The sequence below is a fragment of the Xyrauchen texanus genome, chromosome 37 (genome assembly GCF_025860055.1).
Source record: "Xyrauchen texanus isolate HMW12.3.18 chromosome 37, RBS_HiC_50CHRs, whole genome shotgun sequence".
Classification (NCBI taxonomy): Eukaryota; Metazoa; Chordata; class Actinopteri; order Cypriniformes; family Catostomidae; genus Xyrauchen; species Xyrauchen texanus.
Window position 1 is genome coordinate 28,835,481 of NC_068312.1, and position 15,865 is coordinate 28,851,345.

The window sequence follows — 15,865 nt, forward strand, 5'->3', positions numbered from 1 at the left end:
TATTTATTATTTTCATAGCAACACTTTCAATCTTTTTGTTAGCCTCTGGAGCCTATAAGTCTGTGTTTGTCTTTCACTATCTACTTTTTCTCTTTCTCTCATTCTCTTTGCATCTCGTTACCTGCAAACAGATGGAGCAGAATACAACAATCTGAGCTGAGGATTTGTGATTTATTTATTTATGACTCAGAGGGCGTGGGTGTCAGAGTGTTTGAGCAGGTGTGTGTGTGTGTGTGTGTGTGTGTGTGCGTGCGTGCGTGTGTGGTCATTTGAAACTTAACATTGGTTGCACTGTCAGCAAAGAGATCTGCCTTGCCAGGATTGTAAATAAAATCTGTTGATAATCTAAAAGTCCAGTAACTAAGCCTTAAATATACAGGTGCTTCTCATACCTCATTTAGCATGTGTTAGCTGTACATGGAGCAGTTTAGTGATACACTCATAGATATCAAATCAGATCTGTTCCTATTCCTGCAGCTAAATCTGACTAAATATATGCTGAAATGCTATATATTTGATTACTAATTACAGTAACATTTGATTTTCCTTTTGTTGTTCTGTTAACTTGATGTAGGTTTATTTTGTTATTTTTATACTCTAATTTACTTGCACAATACTTATCTTGCTCGTATGCTGTCAAAAATGGTTTATACAATAATGGTGTATATTCAGTACTGTTCAAACGGCTTAGGCACAGTTAATAAATAAACACTGTTTGTTTTAAGATGGTTATTTTCTATCTTCTGCTTCAGTGTGTCAATACAAGTATCCATTTTAGATTTCCAAACATTCCCTTTGCAAATAGAATAGCATAGAATCAGAACAAGGAGTCCTTCAACAGATGGTATGGCCCCCACAGAGCCCGGATCTGTCGGTCTGGGATTACATGAAGAGAGAGAAGAAACTGAGACACCCTAATTACATCGAACTGTGGCAAGTTCTCCTAGATGCTTGGAACAGCCTATCTGCCAACAACCTTGAAAACTGTGCGCAAGTGTACCTTGGAGAATATGTGCTTTTTTAAAAGCATAGGGTGGTCACACCAAACATTGTTTTAGTTTTTTTTGCTTTTGTTTACTGCAATTTGATAAAAAGATAAATCAAAATTATTCGATGGATTAATTTTGAAACATTCCTCACTATACAATATTTTTCACAACTGCCTAAAAGGTTTGTACAATACTGAATGTACATATTTTTTTTTTTTTTTTTTATTTCCTTAACACTTAATTTTTTTGTAATTCTGTTTATTACTTGGTGGATGTGCTCTGTCTGCCTACTAAATTATTCTTTGATTTGGACAAGTCCACACTAATATGTTTTTGTTTGAAAACACAGATTTAGCTTCGTTTTCCTACACCGAAAATGGAGATTTTCAAAATTGTTCTTTAGTACCGCAGACTCTGGAAGGTGATGACGTGAGGAAACGCATTAGTGTGGATGTGGCCTTTGTTTTTGTTATAAAATGTATTTACTTACCCGTTACAGTGTTTTTATCCACTAAATTGGCTATAAATATTGATAGTTTGACTCCAATAATCATGTCCATCTCTCTCTCTCTCTCTCTCTCTCTCTCTCTCAGAAAGCATACTGTGGCCACTGCAGTGAGAGGATATGGGGACTGGGGCGTCAGGGCTACAAGTGTATCAACTGCAAGCTACTGGTCCATAAACGCTGTCACAAGCTTGTTCCAATGACCTGTCAAAGGCATATGGTGAGTCTATTATACAGCATTCATTTGTGTGTTTATGGACCAGTGGGTTTTAAAAAAAAATATTCGGTCACCACCAGACTTAAAGGCTTAAAATATAAAAGCATTAACAATTTCTCTGGTATTTGTCATTTTGATAAAATTGGAAGTGAATCCCCAACCGAAGTCGGTTATAGTGTTTCAAAAGTTGACCTTGTGTCTGTTTTGAACTGACCTGATTCTATGCCAAAGAGAATCACAGACTGAAAACAGATAAATCATCTCCACAACACCATTTGTGTAGAAATATGAAATTCCTTTACTTACTCATAGGTCAGTAATTCAACAAGGGAGTGTTGTTTTATTAACAGTCATCAGATTTACATTGTCTTGATTTCTTTAAACAAAACCCAAAGCTGAGGAGCTTTAATGACACTTTCTGACTTCTCTTTTTGATGACGTCCTAAAACTTTGTCTTCCACTTGCTGACTTTCACGCTAGTTCTCACTCATTATCTCAATTGTTTGTCTAGACTGAGATTACGTTTGTAAGTTACTGAAACCATGTTCTCCAGAGGCCAAGATCTCACATGCCTTTAAAATAATGTCTTCAGAAAGGGACACGTTATCCTCAGTAAGTTATTGTTGTGCCTCTTTGGCCAGACATTTTTTAAATGCTCAAACAGTACATTCATTTTTTATTCTAGCATATTTTTGTTAGGAAAATTTGAAACTTTACTTTGTAAAATATTCAGCATTCTAAATATTCAGCTTGAGTTTCAAGAATTTAAAGGGGTATTTCACCCAAACATTTAAATTCTGCCATCATTTTCTCACTCTCATGCCTTCCCAGATTTGCTGAACACAAATGAAGATTTTTAGAAGAATATTTTAGGTCTGTAGGTTCAAACAATGCAAGTCATATAAAGGCAGCATAAAAGTAATCCTTACATCTCCAGTGGTTAAATCCATGTCTCCAGAAGCAACATGATAGGTGTGGGTGAGAAACAGCTCAATATTTAAGCCATTTTTTTTACTCTGAATCTTCAGTTTCAAACAGACCTCCTGAGCGCTCTTCTCTCGTAAGAACACTTTTTTTGTTTTTGGCGATTCACATATCGCCACCTACTGGGCAGAGAGGATAATATCTAGTAAAAAAGGACTTAAATATTGATTTTTCTTACCTACACCTATCATATTTCTTCTGAAGACATGGATTTAACCACTCGAGTTGTATGGATCATTTATTTTTTGCTGCTTTTATGTACCTTTTTTAGCTTTAAAGTTTTGGACCCTGTTGAATTGCATTGCTTGGACCTACTGAGCTGACGTATTCTTCTAAAAATATTAATTTGTGTTCAGCAGATAAAAGTTGTACACATCTGGGATGGCATGAGTACATTTTTGAGAGAATTTTGATTATACATTTAAAGGCAACATAAAAAAACAGCATTCTGAAGCATTTAACTGCCTTAATATGACTTGATATTTCTGAGTAAAACAGAAAATTCTGTGGGAAATAATGTAATGTAATGTTGATCCATTGAGACATTTGATTAAATTCTAAAAAATGGGCTACTGTATAATATTATTGGTTAACATTGTTTTTCCAGTCCGTGCAGCCTTGGTTACTTCAACATGAAAGAAGGGTCAGGGTTAGGTCAGAGAAAGTTATATTATTGATGAAAGATTATCAAAACTATTTATACTATTTATACAAATACTATTTCTCTTTGTGCAGGATCCAGTCATGCCATCACAGGAGCCGTTGGTAGACGATGATAAAAGTGGCGAGGAAGTGGAGCTCCCCCCTGAGGACCCTGAGGAAACAGACACAAGTAGGTCTTCATCTCCACTGTGTGCGTGTAAATGCTGTTTTAGTGTGAGTATTGGGGTCATTCTCTCCTCTATCTGTCAGAGGGCACTGCTGACTGTGGGTGGATACATTAGTACGTCAGGTGTGTATAACGTCACATTGACCCAGTTGAGAGAGACACGGTGCTTCTCCCTGTGAGGCAGGCCAGTCTCTGGCTCCCCCTGTTGGGATCTGCATTTCATAACACATTTCACATTTCTCTCCGTGAGGGATGTTCAAAATGCAAAAACAAATAATTATTTTCAACTGGTTCTTTTTTAATGATTCAGTCAAGCTAATTTTGCAATCAATTAACTGTAAGGGAGAACTATGTTTGCTTTACTTTTCGGTAAAACTGTGAGGTGGTTGACACATTGGAACCATAAACCAAAAAAAACATTTGAGCAGTAAGGACATATGACCTAATAGAAAATAAGCTGGATTAAGCTGATTAATGGCAGTGTTAACAAAAATTTATTTTAGTACAGAAATGATACGTAAAATGGCACATGAGCACTTTGGGAACACTTTTAATATATTTTTGAAATTGCTAAATAAATGTTTTGAACAGTTGCATTGAAACAAACTGTCTGAACAAACCAATGCACTAAAATGAATCAGACCTTTAATGCTACTTATAGTAAACCTTAGAGGGGATCAGAGTGTGTAATTTAGATTTTCAAATCTTTTCTTATCTTAACTTAATATGCAGACACTGGATTTTAAGATGAGTCTTTCTGTCTCAGTTCAATGTACTTTATTGGCATGACCATTTTTTTTAGTGTGGCAAAAGCAATACAAATGTTTTTAAACAGTATTGTTTTGGGTCAGAGGTGAAAACATAGCATTGGTGAACATTTTGTAGAGGTCTTGCATATTATACTTACTCTCTCTCTCTCTCTCACTCTCACTCTCTCTCTCTCTCTCTCTCTCTCTCTCACTCTCTCTCTCTCTCTCTCTCTCTCTCTCTCTCTCACACTATCTATCTCTCTCTCTATCTCTCTCAGTTCCAGTACCTTTTTTAACGCACAACCGGAAAGTGGAGAACGCTGAAGATGACGCAGAGGTATGACACATGCATCCCAAAACCACAAAGGTTGCGTCCGAAACTGAAGTAATTGTCTGTTTCTTGTCTGTCAATGAGAAACAGTCTGTGTTTTATATATTAAGATTCCTGACAATGATTTCATACAGACTTTCAATGCACCATGGCATCATGATTAATGATCTAGACCAAATTCATGTGAGCTTTATAGATAACAAAGGAATATTTAATTCTATCGGGAAGACACGCATGCTTGAGTCTGGCGGTCTGAGGGAGTTGTATTCGGAACCGTCATATCCTGCCAGAGCTAGAAGGCAGGGGCGAGGAGCATACCCCCCTGCGAGACAGGGCTCAACTGGTGGTGGTGGGGTGGTGGAGGTTGCCGTGTTAGCACACTGATACAGCAATGTGATCGATTGTGAGCAGACTTATAAAGCAATGGCTTACATGCGATTGGCTAGGAATTACCCAGCTAATGGTGTAATGATGAACAGCTGCTAGTCTTCCCGCTAGAACTACGCTGCGCTTACATTCACTACAATGCTTATTTCTGGATAAAAATTTAATAATTTTGTGAATTTGAAATTGATTTCAAATGTAATAATTTGAAATAAGTTCGAAAACAATTCAAATCCATTTTCAACAGCTTTGTCAGTGGGTTGTCATTATACAGTAGGTGATGCATATGATGGCAGCATTCTTCACTTTTGGGAAAGCCACACTTTATCTGTATTGTAATCTCTTTACAAGACTTGAAATAGACTGTGTAGATTCCAACTGATTCTGAAGACACTGATATGAAGAATGTGAACTTTGTTTCATGTGTGTTTGTGTGCCTGTAGAATCTGAAGGCAGTGATGGACGGTATCGAGGGGATTCAGATCTCTCAGGGTCTTGGGCTGGGAGACTTTGATCTGATCCGGGTCATTGGGAGGGGCAGTTATGCTAAGGTGCTGCTGGTTCGACTCAAGAAGAACGAACAGATTTACGCCATGAAGGTGGTGAAGAAAGAATTGGTGCATGATGATGAGGTAACAGACTGTTGCCACGGACGTTGATGATGCTTAAAGGGATAGTTCACCAAAAAATGAAAATTCTGTCATCATTTACTCATTCTTCCATACTCCTATGGCATACTTTCTTACATGGAACACAAAAGGAGATTTCAGGCACAACGATAGCCTCAGTCACCATTCAAATGCAATGAAAGGGAATCTTGTGTTCCAGAGAATAACGGTACATGGGTTTGAAACAAGAAGATGGTGAGTAAATTATGACAGAATTTCCTTTTTGTGTGAGAGGTCCCTTTAAGCACAGGGCTGCTTTAAGTTCATGGATATGCTTTATGGGTTTAACATTAACATTTACTGAGTCCTGGTAAATCAATAATATATTTACAACACTTCTGTTTAGTTTTACACACAATGCAGTGTTGCATTTTGTTCTTTTGTCAATTTAAAGATGAACTTGTATACAAAAATTGTGGTATTTAAATCCGGGCACTGGTAAAACATCTACTAAAATATAATGCAATACTTACAGTATATACTGCCTCCAAAAAAATGTATTTAATCAGAATACAAAGCTTCTTTTGAATAGCTGTCAATGGAGAAGCATGTTTTATCCCACCTAATGACGTAATTACTGCATCTACCAGCAGAGGCTAGCCGAAGCTAACCAAACACTGACCCCTTCTCTGTATGTTGAACTGTTATTTTAAATATGACAAGTAGAGGGTGCTGTAAGATTGTGCTTATTATGAATCATTTGCTAGCTCATTACTAGCTTGAAATACATATTTAGGGGATTTCACAAGCTCATGTTTAATTTAAATGAAAGATACCTTCTAAACCTTTAGTGCCACTATAGTGTTAAACCACTGTTTCATGTCTATTAATGAAAATACAGTATACCCAGTGCCAAAACTTTCAGATGGTCCTTGTCCTTGAGTTTTGAGTAAATTATCCTAGATTAGTTCAGCTGAGTCTACCTTTTACCATTACTGTAGCAGTCGCAGGGTATAGTGATGGCATCAGTTTGCAATCCCGTGGAATATCATATTCATATACCGTGGTATTTACATGGTATTGCAATGTTCACGGAATAAAATGGTTTAACATGGTAACATTTCCAAAAAACAGTAGTAATAATACTATGGTACTGTTTGCAAGTGACTGGGCTCTAGTTTTAGACCACTGATAATGCTGTTTTTTGAATATTAGGAAAGTGCCATACTGATCATTAGAAGCTATTTAGTTTAAAGACTCAGACAATTAAAAAGTGTGGTTTATATGAGACTTTTACCCAAAGAACTTACATTGCACTTATTATAGGGACAATCCCCATGGGTTTGAAGCTACAACCTTTGAGTTACCAGCCCAGATATGTAGCCACTACACTATTTATTGTTGATACCAACTGATTTTGATCGATAAATCACGTTCGAAGGCACAGCTTTCTGTGTCTCATGAAATTCAGCCGGAGATAAACTCCTGACCCCAGCTGCCTTACAGCCTGCCTCTCTGCTTCCTAAAAACACAAGATGAGATTCTTCTTTCTCTGTAATTCCCCTGGAGGGAAGCTGCCAAGACCACCACAGTGGGGACCATAAGAGTCTTCCACATATTTGAGGCTTCATAGCTCCCAGTGCTATGAAGTTCTCCTAAAATGAGTGTTGATTGTAATACGTGTAGTTTGAGTGAGTTTATACTGAAAAACCTAAGAGACACATTATTCTATTCTTTTTTATTCTATGATCAAAAATGAATCAAGGAATTATCGGTATTTATTAACCATCTTTAAGGTGCAACTTGTGTCTGTAAAATTTAATTTGTTGACCGTAGTTTGTGATGTAGAGTGATTTAAAGCAACTTTTTTTATTATTATTATTGAGTTAGAACACATTTTATACAGTATAAGGGAAATTGTGACTGGACTCTAGGTTAGCCATATGGCACATTGGATTCTACCCAGTACTTCTTAGTGCACAAAAATCTGCTCTTTTATAAAGTACAGTTGAGTAGTGAAGAATGACTAAAATTTAACAGGCTCCAAGTTCACCAAAGGTAACACTAATCACACTAATGACTTCATACAAATCACAACTATCAACAAGCTACAACAAAATAACAATTAAAGAATTAAAATAAGAATTAAAACTATATAAATTTTTTAATATTATATTTGTCCATAAGCTCCCTTGTCTTGACTAAACATACATAATGTATTCAAGTGCAAGGGTTTATGGGTATTCTGCACAGCTGCAATTTTGTACTTGATCATTTTGAGTTAGTTGTACTCAAAGCCAAAAGTTGGAAGATCGTTATATATAAATTAAATAAGTTATGATTCCAAAATGTGACATTTCAATTACTGTTTAAATAGATTGTTTTTATTAATGACAACTTAAGGCTTTAGAGAGTAGTGGTAACTTAATTAATACTAGTAAGAAAAGTAAAAAAGTATGCTTTTAGATTAGTCAACTATTTTACTACTATTAGTCAAGTATTTACATTGTATGAGTTCATAGAAGTAAATTGGCCCCAAAATGTTTTGGACAATATAGACACTTTAGATTGCAAAATATCAAACCAGTCATCTGCAAATAAATGGTGCTAGAGGTTTTCTCAAAATTAATTTCATTTTTCTGAGCCATTATTGCATATTTGAGGCTTCAAAGCTCCCGGTGCGGAGTTCTCCTAAAATTAGCTTTGACTGGAGTAAGTGTAGACCGTGAGTTTAAACTGGAAGAACTAATACAACATTAGGAGATGCATTACTGTATTATTGTTTGATTCTGAAATCAAAGAGAAACCAAGCTATAACTTTAGCCATTCCTAATTGGTTTTTATCTCTCTCTTATTCTCTCTGAAATGAAACCTGATCTGTGTGAACAGAGGTCAAACAGAAAGACAAACTGAACCGTATGGCTATTCAACACAATGTAAACTCTGTACAGTCAAAGCTTTTGTGTTTATGTAAACTTGGCTCACGCAGGAGCATAAAGCCACGCTTGGCTGCCAGCTAATGCACATGAATGAAGTTCACGAACTCCTTGTTCACCCAGAGCAAAGGTCCTTTCAGAATGACAGAGAGATGTAATTGACCTCTGAACAGGCACAAACAGAGAGGGTAATGACTTCCAAGAAGTCAGGCGTTGCTTAAAAGAACTTGTTCTCTCTCTCATTTAATTGTATTTTATTGTACTGTACTGTATCTCCATGTGCATTTATGCTCTGTAGTAACCATTCTCACTAATTAAAGTGTAGTTTACGTAAAAATTTATATTTGCTCCACCCGTATGCTGTTATTTTTTCTGTGGAACTTCACACAGCTCTTTTCCTTACAACAAGAGTTCATAGTGACCAGGGGCTATCAAGCTCCTAAAATGGAAATGAAAAGCATGATTAATGTTGTCCATAAGACTTAATCTTAAAATAGCTTTGTGTGATGAAAATATAAAAACATCTATTCACCACATATCTTGTGTGTGTGTGTGTGTGTGTGTGTGTGTGTTTTGTAACTATAGTTGGTCAAAATGGTTGAAATTGCACCCTTAGTCTCTGAGCAGAAGTTCATTGTCATTTTTCAGCTTTAGTTGTTGTGTAACAGAAGTTCTGTGGAGTTCTTTGAGCTGATTCAAAGTGTTGCCTAATGTTCAAGTGTTGACAGCAGCTGACATTGCAGACTCACTTGACTTTATCAACACATCACTTAGCCAGTGTTATCACACACAGGAAATTCTCAATAAAGATATTTTGTAACATCCCATCTGGATAGCTTTATGAAGTAAGAGTCTTCCAAATTGCAGATAACAGATGAAAATGAGTGTCAGCTGTACATTTGAATTACAAACTGTAGACTGTATATACTACCAGTCAAAGGTTCGAACGCACCAGAGTGAATTTATATTTCTCATGATCGTATATACATTTTTAAAGGCTCATGACTTAAATGCTTAAATTATTTTTGTACAAATTACATTTTGTATTGTACAACTAATTTTCAAAACATAAATCTTAGTTACATTTTTTACTAACTAGATAGCGATGGAAAAGTAGCCAAAAAGTGGCAAGATCACATGCAAATTCATGTTTTAAAAGCATCTCAGGTGGCTACATAATAAAGTTGGTGTGGAGAGTGCAGAGCTGTAATCTAGACAAATGGTGGCTACTTTGAAGAAGCTAAAATCAAATAAACATTTGATCACAAATCAATTCCAACATGAGTCCAAACATGGCCCATAATTGACCTGTGAAATGTGAACTTATTTACATGTCTTTTTCTCTGTTGTCTTTCCTTTCTGCATTATACATATCTTTAAAAGAGGAAGAGAAAGGTGCTTTTCTTGTTTAATTTTTTTTTAAATTCTGAGCTGATTTGATTCCCCAAAGTGGCACCATGCATAGTGCAAAGTGTTTTCCACTGTTAAACAATCGATAGATCCGTTTTTTCTCAGAAAACACATCTTTGAGGCTTGTTTTTTTTTGTCCTGCATTAGTCCCCCTAGTAGAGACAGTCAAACATCATGTCCTCTTCTCTAGTTCTTAGAAAACAGTCAAACAGCTTGTTGTCATTTTCCTTTTCACTTAATTTTTCATGAGGAGAAAAACCTCTGTCTCTCTGTCTCTTATTCTGCTTTAGGACATTGACTGGGTCCAGACAGAGAAGCATGTGTTTGAACAAGCATCAACCAATCCGTTCTTAGTAGGACTTCACTCCTGTTTTCAGACGGAGAGTCGGTGAGAGGAGAACAAATTTAATTCAGCAAACTACACTTTAACGGATATTTTACACAAAAATTTTATTCCAATTCCAAATGGCTTACTTTTTTCACTGTAATGCAAAAGGAAATGTTGGGCAGAATGTTAGTATCTGTGGGTGTATGCACGCAAACCGTGGGTGTATTGTATGTAAATGAAGTGGCGCAAAACACCATGTGCTATTTTCCTAAGAAATATGTAATTGCGCATAGATGTTTCAAAACCAGGCCTTTTTTCAGCTCAACGTCTGATTTGTTCCTGCATTTGCAGTTTGGAGATTAATAAAGTTCATGTCCAAACTCTGAAAATATTGTGGAACATCAAATTATGTCCCTGACGATCAGAGTTTAGTTTAGTTTAGTTTAGTTTAGTTTAGTTTAGTTTAGTTTAGTTTAGTTTAGTTTAGAAATGTATTAATCCCCATGGGGCAATTAGTTCAGACTGTCATGGTGCTTCATATATATAGACAACACTTAATACACATACATACAAATACTCAAAAAACATCAAATATGTAGAGGGAAGAAAAATAAATAAATAAATAATAGAAAAAATATATACTGTATGTTTGTTACATAGACGAATTGCTTCAGGCACAAAAGTTAATTTGTAATGGTTTGTGGAACACCTGATTGTCCTTAAATGCCGCCCAAGGGGCATCCACTCAAAATAAAAGTTCAAAGGGTGTGTGCTATCTCCCATTATTTTATGCTCCATCCTCAACACTTGCTGTTCATAATAAAATGTAAGACTACATAAAGAAACACCCATAATTTTTGGCACATGTTTAAATACCTTACAGACAATTTTGGTTCTTCATAGACATGAGTAAATGATGAGAAGATTTAGATTTTTCCAGTTGAACTATCTCATTAAAAATACAATAATATTGCAACATCTTCACCTATAAGAAAGTAATCGCTTTGAATTTAATTAAAGTTAAAGTGTGTTATACCTACACCACTAGTGTCACTAAAACAGAGTTCACAGATTCTAGAAAACTTGTGTGAACAGATAGCCATGCCCCAAACTCACACCATTGATCAGACAAACAGATAAACCCGTCCGAAAGCCAATTTTGCATTGTCTGGATAGACTAGTCGCTCAAACAAACAGAGTAATATTTTGAAAGCACCACAGAGCCATGCTGTTACACTTTTAGGTAAAATCAACTTACAAATTACTTACTAATTAAGTATAGGGATAAAAATGTAGATAATAAATATCTCGCATGTATTTCTGTAACAGTAAAACACAATACAACCAAAAGTTTTCTGGAGAACAGTGTGCTTAATGAATGTTTCTTGCTCTCCACTCAGGCTGTTTCTTGTGATCGAGTATGTGAATGGAGGAGATCTCATGTTCCATATGCAGAGGCAGCGAAAGCTTCCAGAGGAACATGCCAGGTATGCCATATTACTGTACAGTGACATAACAGATTTGACAGATTTTAAGTGGAATATCTAATGTGGATGGATTGGTCTTTTAGTTATATTGTATTTATTTGATTTTAAGTTAGTTAAATACACTAGATCCTGCTAGCTTTGCTTGCTTCCAAAGAGTCTTTTAGGGATAGAAACTTCTATCTCTCTGTCTGTCTGTCTGTCTGTCTGTCTGTCTGTCTATCTATCTATCCATCCATCTATCTGTCTATCTATCTGTCTGTCTGTCTGCCTGATGTCTGTCTGTCTGTCTGTCTGAATGTCTTTACACTCTCAGTATATTAATATATATTTATGTATTTGTGTGTATAATTTGGTTGGTTGACTGAATTAATTTTCTAATTGGTCTTTAGAAAGTCCTTTATAATTATTAAATATGTCAGGGTTCATATGCAACCATGGAAAACCTGGAAAAGAATACAATAAAAAAAAAAAAAAAATGTTAAACTAAAAATGGAAATGAAATTTCTATTTCAACACATTTCAATTTTTGTTCTGCTCAAAAATATGTAATTGTCTATGTGTTGCTCTAATGTTGAAGTAAACTTGCTCACAAGTGATAGTGTCATCTGATTTGTCAACAAATATTTTTTTTCTGGTTTTTTATGAATCGTTAAACTGTCCGAATAAATCAGTCCGAATGATTTATTAGTGATCTGAATAAAAAGGTTTTATGATCCTTTTTTTGTATCATAATCAGATATGGCAAGAAAGGTTGTAGAAAAGTCGTGGAAATTCATTGGTCAAAACAAATGTGGCAATCAGTGTCCGAAATACTGTCTCGTGGCAAAAATGCCACCAAAAATGAAAAATGAATGGCATGAAATTCAAAATATGAATTGCCCTCGTAATTAATTCTTCCATTTTTTTATTTATTTAACTTCTGTATCTTGGAACATCTGATATACAGTAGTTCTGAATATTCTATCCGTGGCATAAAATATTGTTGATTTTGAGTTGATGTTGATTTAATTCTTTGGGTAGGAGGTAATAAATTCTCAGTCTTAAGAATTTGTATTAATTTATTAAATTGATGTATTTTACATAAATAGATAAGTTAATGTTTTACATGGCTAAAAAGAATGATGCCTCGATAAAGGGAAAAAAATCCCCTGAAAATCAAAAATCCAGGGGGCAGACATTGCCCTTAATGTAAAACTCAATTTCTGACACTGGTGGCAAACCTGAAATGTTGGCTATTACATTTTAAATAATTTAATAACATCAAATTACATTCACATTTTAAACTATAACATTTTATAAAAGCACTACAAGAATATTGTAAATTGAATATTTCAACTGATGAGCTGTAAAATAACCTTTTACTATGTAGTCAAAATCCCTTACCAATGTTTAAAACCAACTTACGCCCTTGTTTTGAATGCAGCTCTCATACACTGCTGTTAGTCTATATTTCTCTAAAAGAGTCAGGATGGTCTTGTTAGATGATGACTCCCCAGTGAATCCTGTTACAGCGACTGATCAGAGAGCTGGTGTAATGCCCCCTTTCACACGTCTGATAAACTGAGATCAAACGAGGGCTAATTAGGTGAGTCAAGCGCACCCCCGACTGGCCCTATCAATATGCACCCTGCACACCATGCATATGCAAATAAACATGCTAATTGTGGCTAATGGTCTTAAATATTCATGAGTTGCTTCTAAAGGTCCCACAAGCCCTTGCTGCACTCCGACATGAAGCAAACGCAGCAGAGTGCCAGTCGAGAATCCTGATCAGAAATGTCACCACTAATTTTTCCTTCTTTGAACACCTTATGTTGATGTTTATCTACTTTTTCCTTAATCACCAAAACAAAAAAGAAAAACTAATATGAGTGTATGAGAGTCTGCCGTGGTGCTTTCATATTGATTCTTATAGGGAGAGTTGAAAATGAAAATTCTCTCATAATTTACTCACCCTCATATTCGCTTCTAAACCTGTATTTCTTTCTTTCTTATGCAAAACACAAAAGGAAACATTTCAATTTGATTTAATTGCATGACACGTTTTTCTAGGCTTGTTGAACCAGTAACAGGAAGGTGGCCTGTTTCTTTGCAAAATACTTCATGAGTAGTGCAAGCATTTTTTTTTCCTCCCACACAGGAGTTTTAGGGATGAAAACCTGAAAATATACATGTGGAAACAATGCCATTCACAATGCATCGTCTGTTGTTCGTTATGTGTATGTTCAATGATAGTGAGTCTTAGTTATGATGTCTTTTTTTCCTGTTTCTTGCAGATTTTATGCTGCTGAAATTTGCATCGCTCTTAATTTTCTGCATGAGAAGAGCATTATTTACCGGGATTTAAAACTGGACAATGTACTGTTGGACCAGGATGGCCATATCAAAATTACAGACTACGGCATGTGCAAGGTAGAGCCTAATGATGATTAACAGTAATAACAATACAATAACCTCTTTACAGCCAGAATGTGAACGAAGAGTGGCACTCATTATGGCTTTTCCATTGTTTCAGGAGGGAATCAGACCGGGTGACACCACCAGCACATTCTGTGGGACGCCCAACTACATCGCCCCTGAGATCCTGAGGGGAGAGGATTATGGTAAGTGTAACAAACTGTCCTTATACTTCCTGAATCCGTGCACATCCTTACCATCAATACCATATGATCTTGAACGATGCAGACCCCAACGTTTAGTATTATGTTATTTTAGAAGTATTGTTTAATAAATTGCTACTTTTCTCTCTTGTTCTGCCTTGCCCTTCCTCTTTCTTTCTCTACTTGTTTCTTCTCTCTCTCAGGGTTTAGTGTAGACTGGTGGGCCCTGGGTGTGCTTATGTTCGAAATGATGGCAGGGCGATCTCCCTTCGACATCATCACTGACAATCCAGATATGAACACAGAGGAATATCTCTTCCAGGGTGTGTTCACTGAACCCTCTCAGCCAAAACAACACATTCAGATTTTATATTTTAGCATCCATCTTTATGATGATGCAGGCCTAACCAAAATAATAATTATGCATATTTATCCCTGTATCAAATTGAAATAATAATAACAACCAATAATTATTTTTAACCATTAAATAACATTTCTTCCAACAAAACTCTTTTGTGAATGTATATTGTCATCATGCAGACATCCAGTCAGTTAGTTAATTCTGCATCTGCTCTCATTCAGCAAGGATTTTCTCTGATTCCAACCAATAACTCATTGATGAGTCGTTTTGGTTGAGACATTAAAGAACCAGCCAATAAGAGTAATTTGTTATTGAATCAGACAGCACAAGTGAAAGATGTGTTGTCTTTTTATTACTCTCTTTTTATTATTTTGTAGTGTCCATTCTTTTTTTATCTCATTACATTCAATTCAGACTGCAAACTCACTAAAGGGAATATTTATATATTTTTTCCCCAAGCAGCTATTGATTCTGTAGTGGTTCAGCGCCACGGCTGTCATTTTCACAGTTTTTCATTTTAGTCATAATTTTTCTCTTCTGTTGATAATGATCTTTTATTTTAGTCGACATTTAATTATGCCATATTCATTCATTTGAGTTCATTTTACTCACATAATTAGCATTAGCACATCATTTCAGTTGACAAAAAAAAAAAAATTGTTTTTTTTTTTACTAAATTATAAAAACATGTATCAACCAAAAGACCACACTTTAACCAAATATTGAAATATTTTGATAAATGTATGAACTACTTGCAATTATTTAAAGAAGTATCAAACAGATTAAAGATGAATATGCTTAACATGTAAGTGTGGCGAGCAGGGCGGGGCCAAGTGGCGGCTGGGCAGAGCAAGGCCGGGAAGATAAGTGGCGAATGAGGTCCACCAGTCTCGCGTTCCAGTGAGGGGCAGGGAGTATTTAAGGAGAAGAGACAGCGACAGATGAGAGAGAGAGAGAGATGCACAAAGCTGTCTGTGTGTATCTGCGTATCAATGCGGTGTTGCTGAAAAGCAAACCTTTTGTGTACCTCTGAAAAGTGTTTTGTCAAGCCGGCCCCAGATTCCTCCTTTCCATAATTGTTACAGTAAGATTAAACAAAACCAACCTCTTTTAGCTCAGACAGCTCAAGCATGGAAATCCCCAACAT

At 35.8% G+C, this 15,865-nt stretch overlaps 1 protein-coding gene across 5 annotated transcripts in view; it reads left to right on the forward strand.

The window, feature by feature from the left end:
* The window catches only part of LOC127630478 (protein kinase C zeta type-like), a 131,919-nt gene that overhangs the window by 91,166 nt on the left and 24,888 nt on the right, over positions 1–15,865 (forward strand). For 4 of the 5 annotated variants that reach the window (XM_052108028.1, XM_052108032.1, XM_052108030.1 and 1 more), the window contains 9 exons: positions 1,583–1,714; positions 3,431–3,527; positions 4,552–4,610; positions 5,432–5,620; positions 10,233–10,330; positions 11,671–11,757; positions 14,034–14,169; positions 14,273–14,360; positions 14,561–14,680. In XM_052108028.1, the coding sequence (XP_051963988.1) occupies positions 1,583–1,714; positions 3,431–3,527; positions 4,552–4,610; positions 5,432–5,620; positions 10,233–10,330; positions 11,671–11,757; positions 14,034–14,169; positions 14,273–14,360; positions 14,561–14,680 (1,006 nt within the window). Of the gene's footprint in view, positions 1–195; positions 220–1,582; positions 1,715–3,430; positions 3,528–4,551; positions 4,611–5,431; positions 5,621–10,232; positions 10,331–11,670; positions 11,758–14,033; positions 14,170–14,272; positions 14,361–14,560; positions 14,681–15,865 lie in introns of those variants that run through there. The other variant, XM_052108031.1, reaches the window with a different exon arrangement.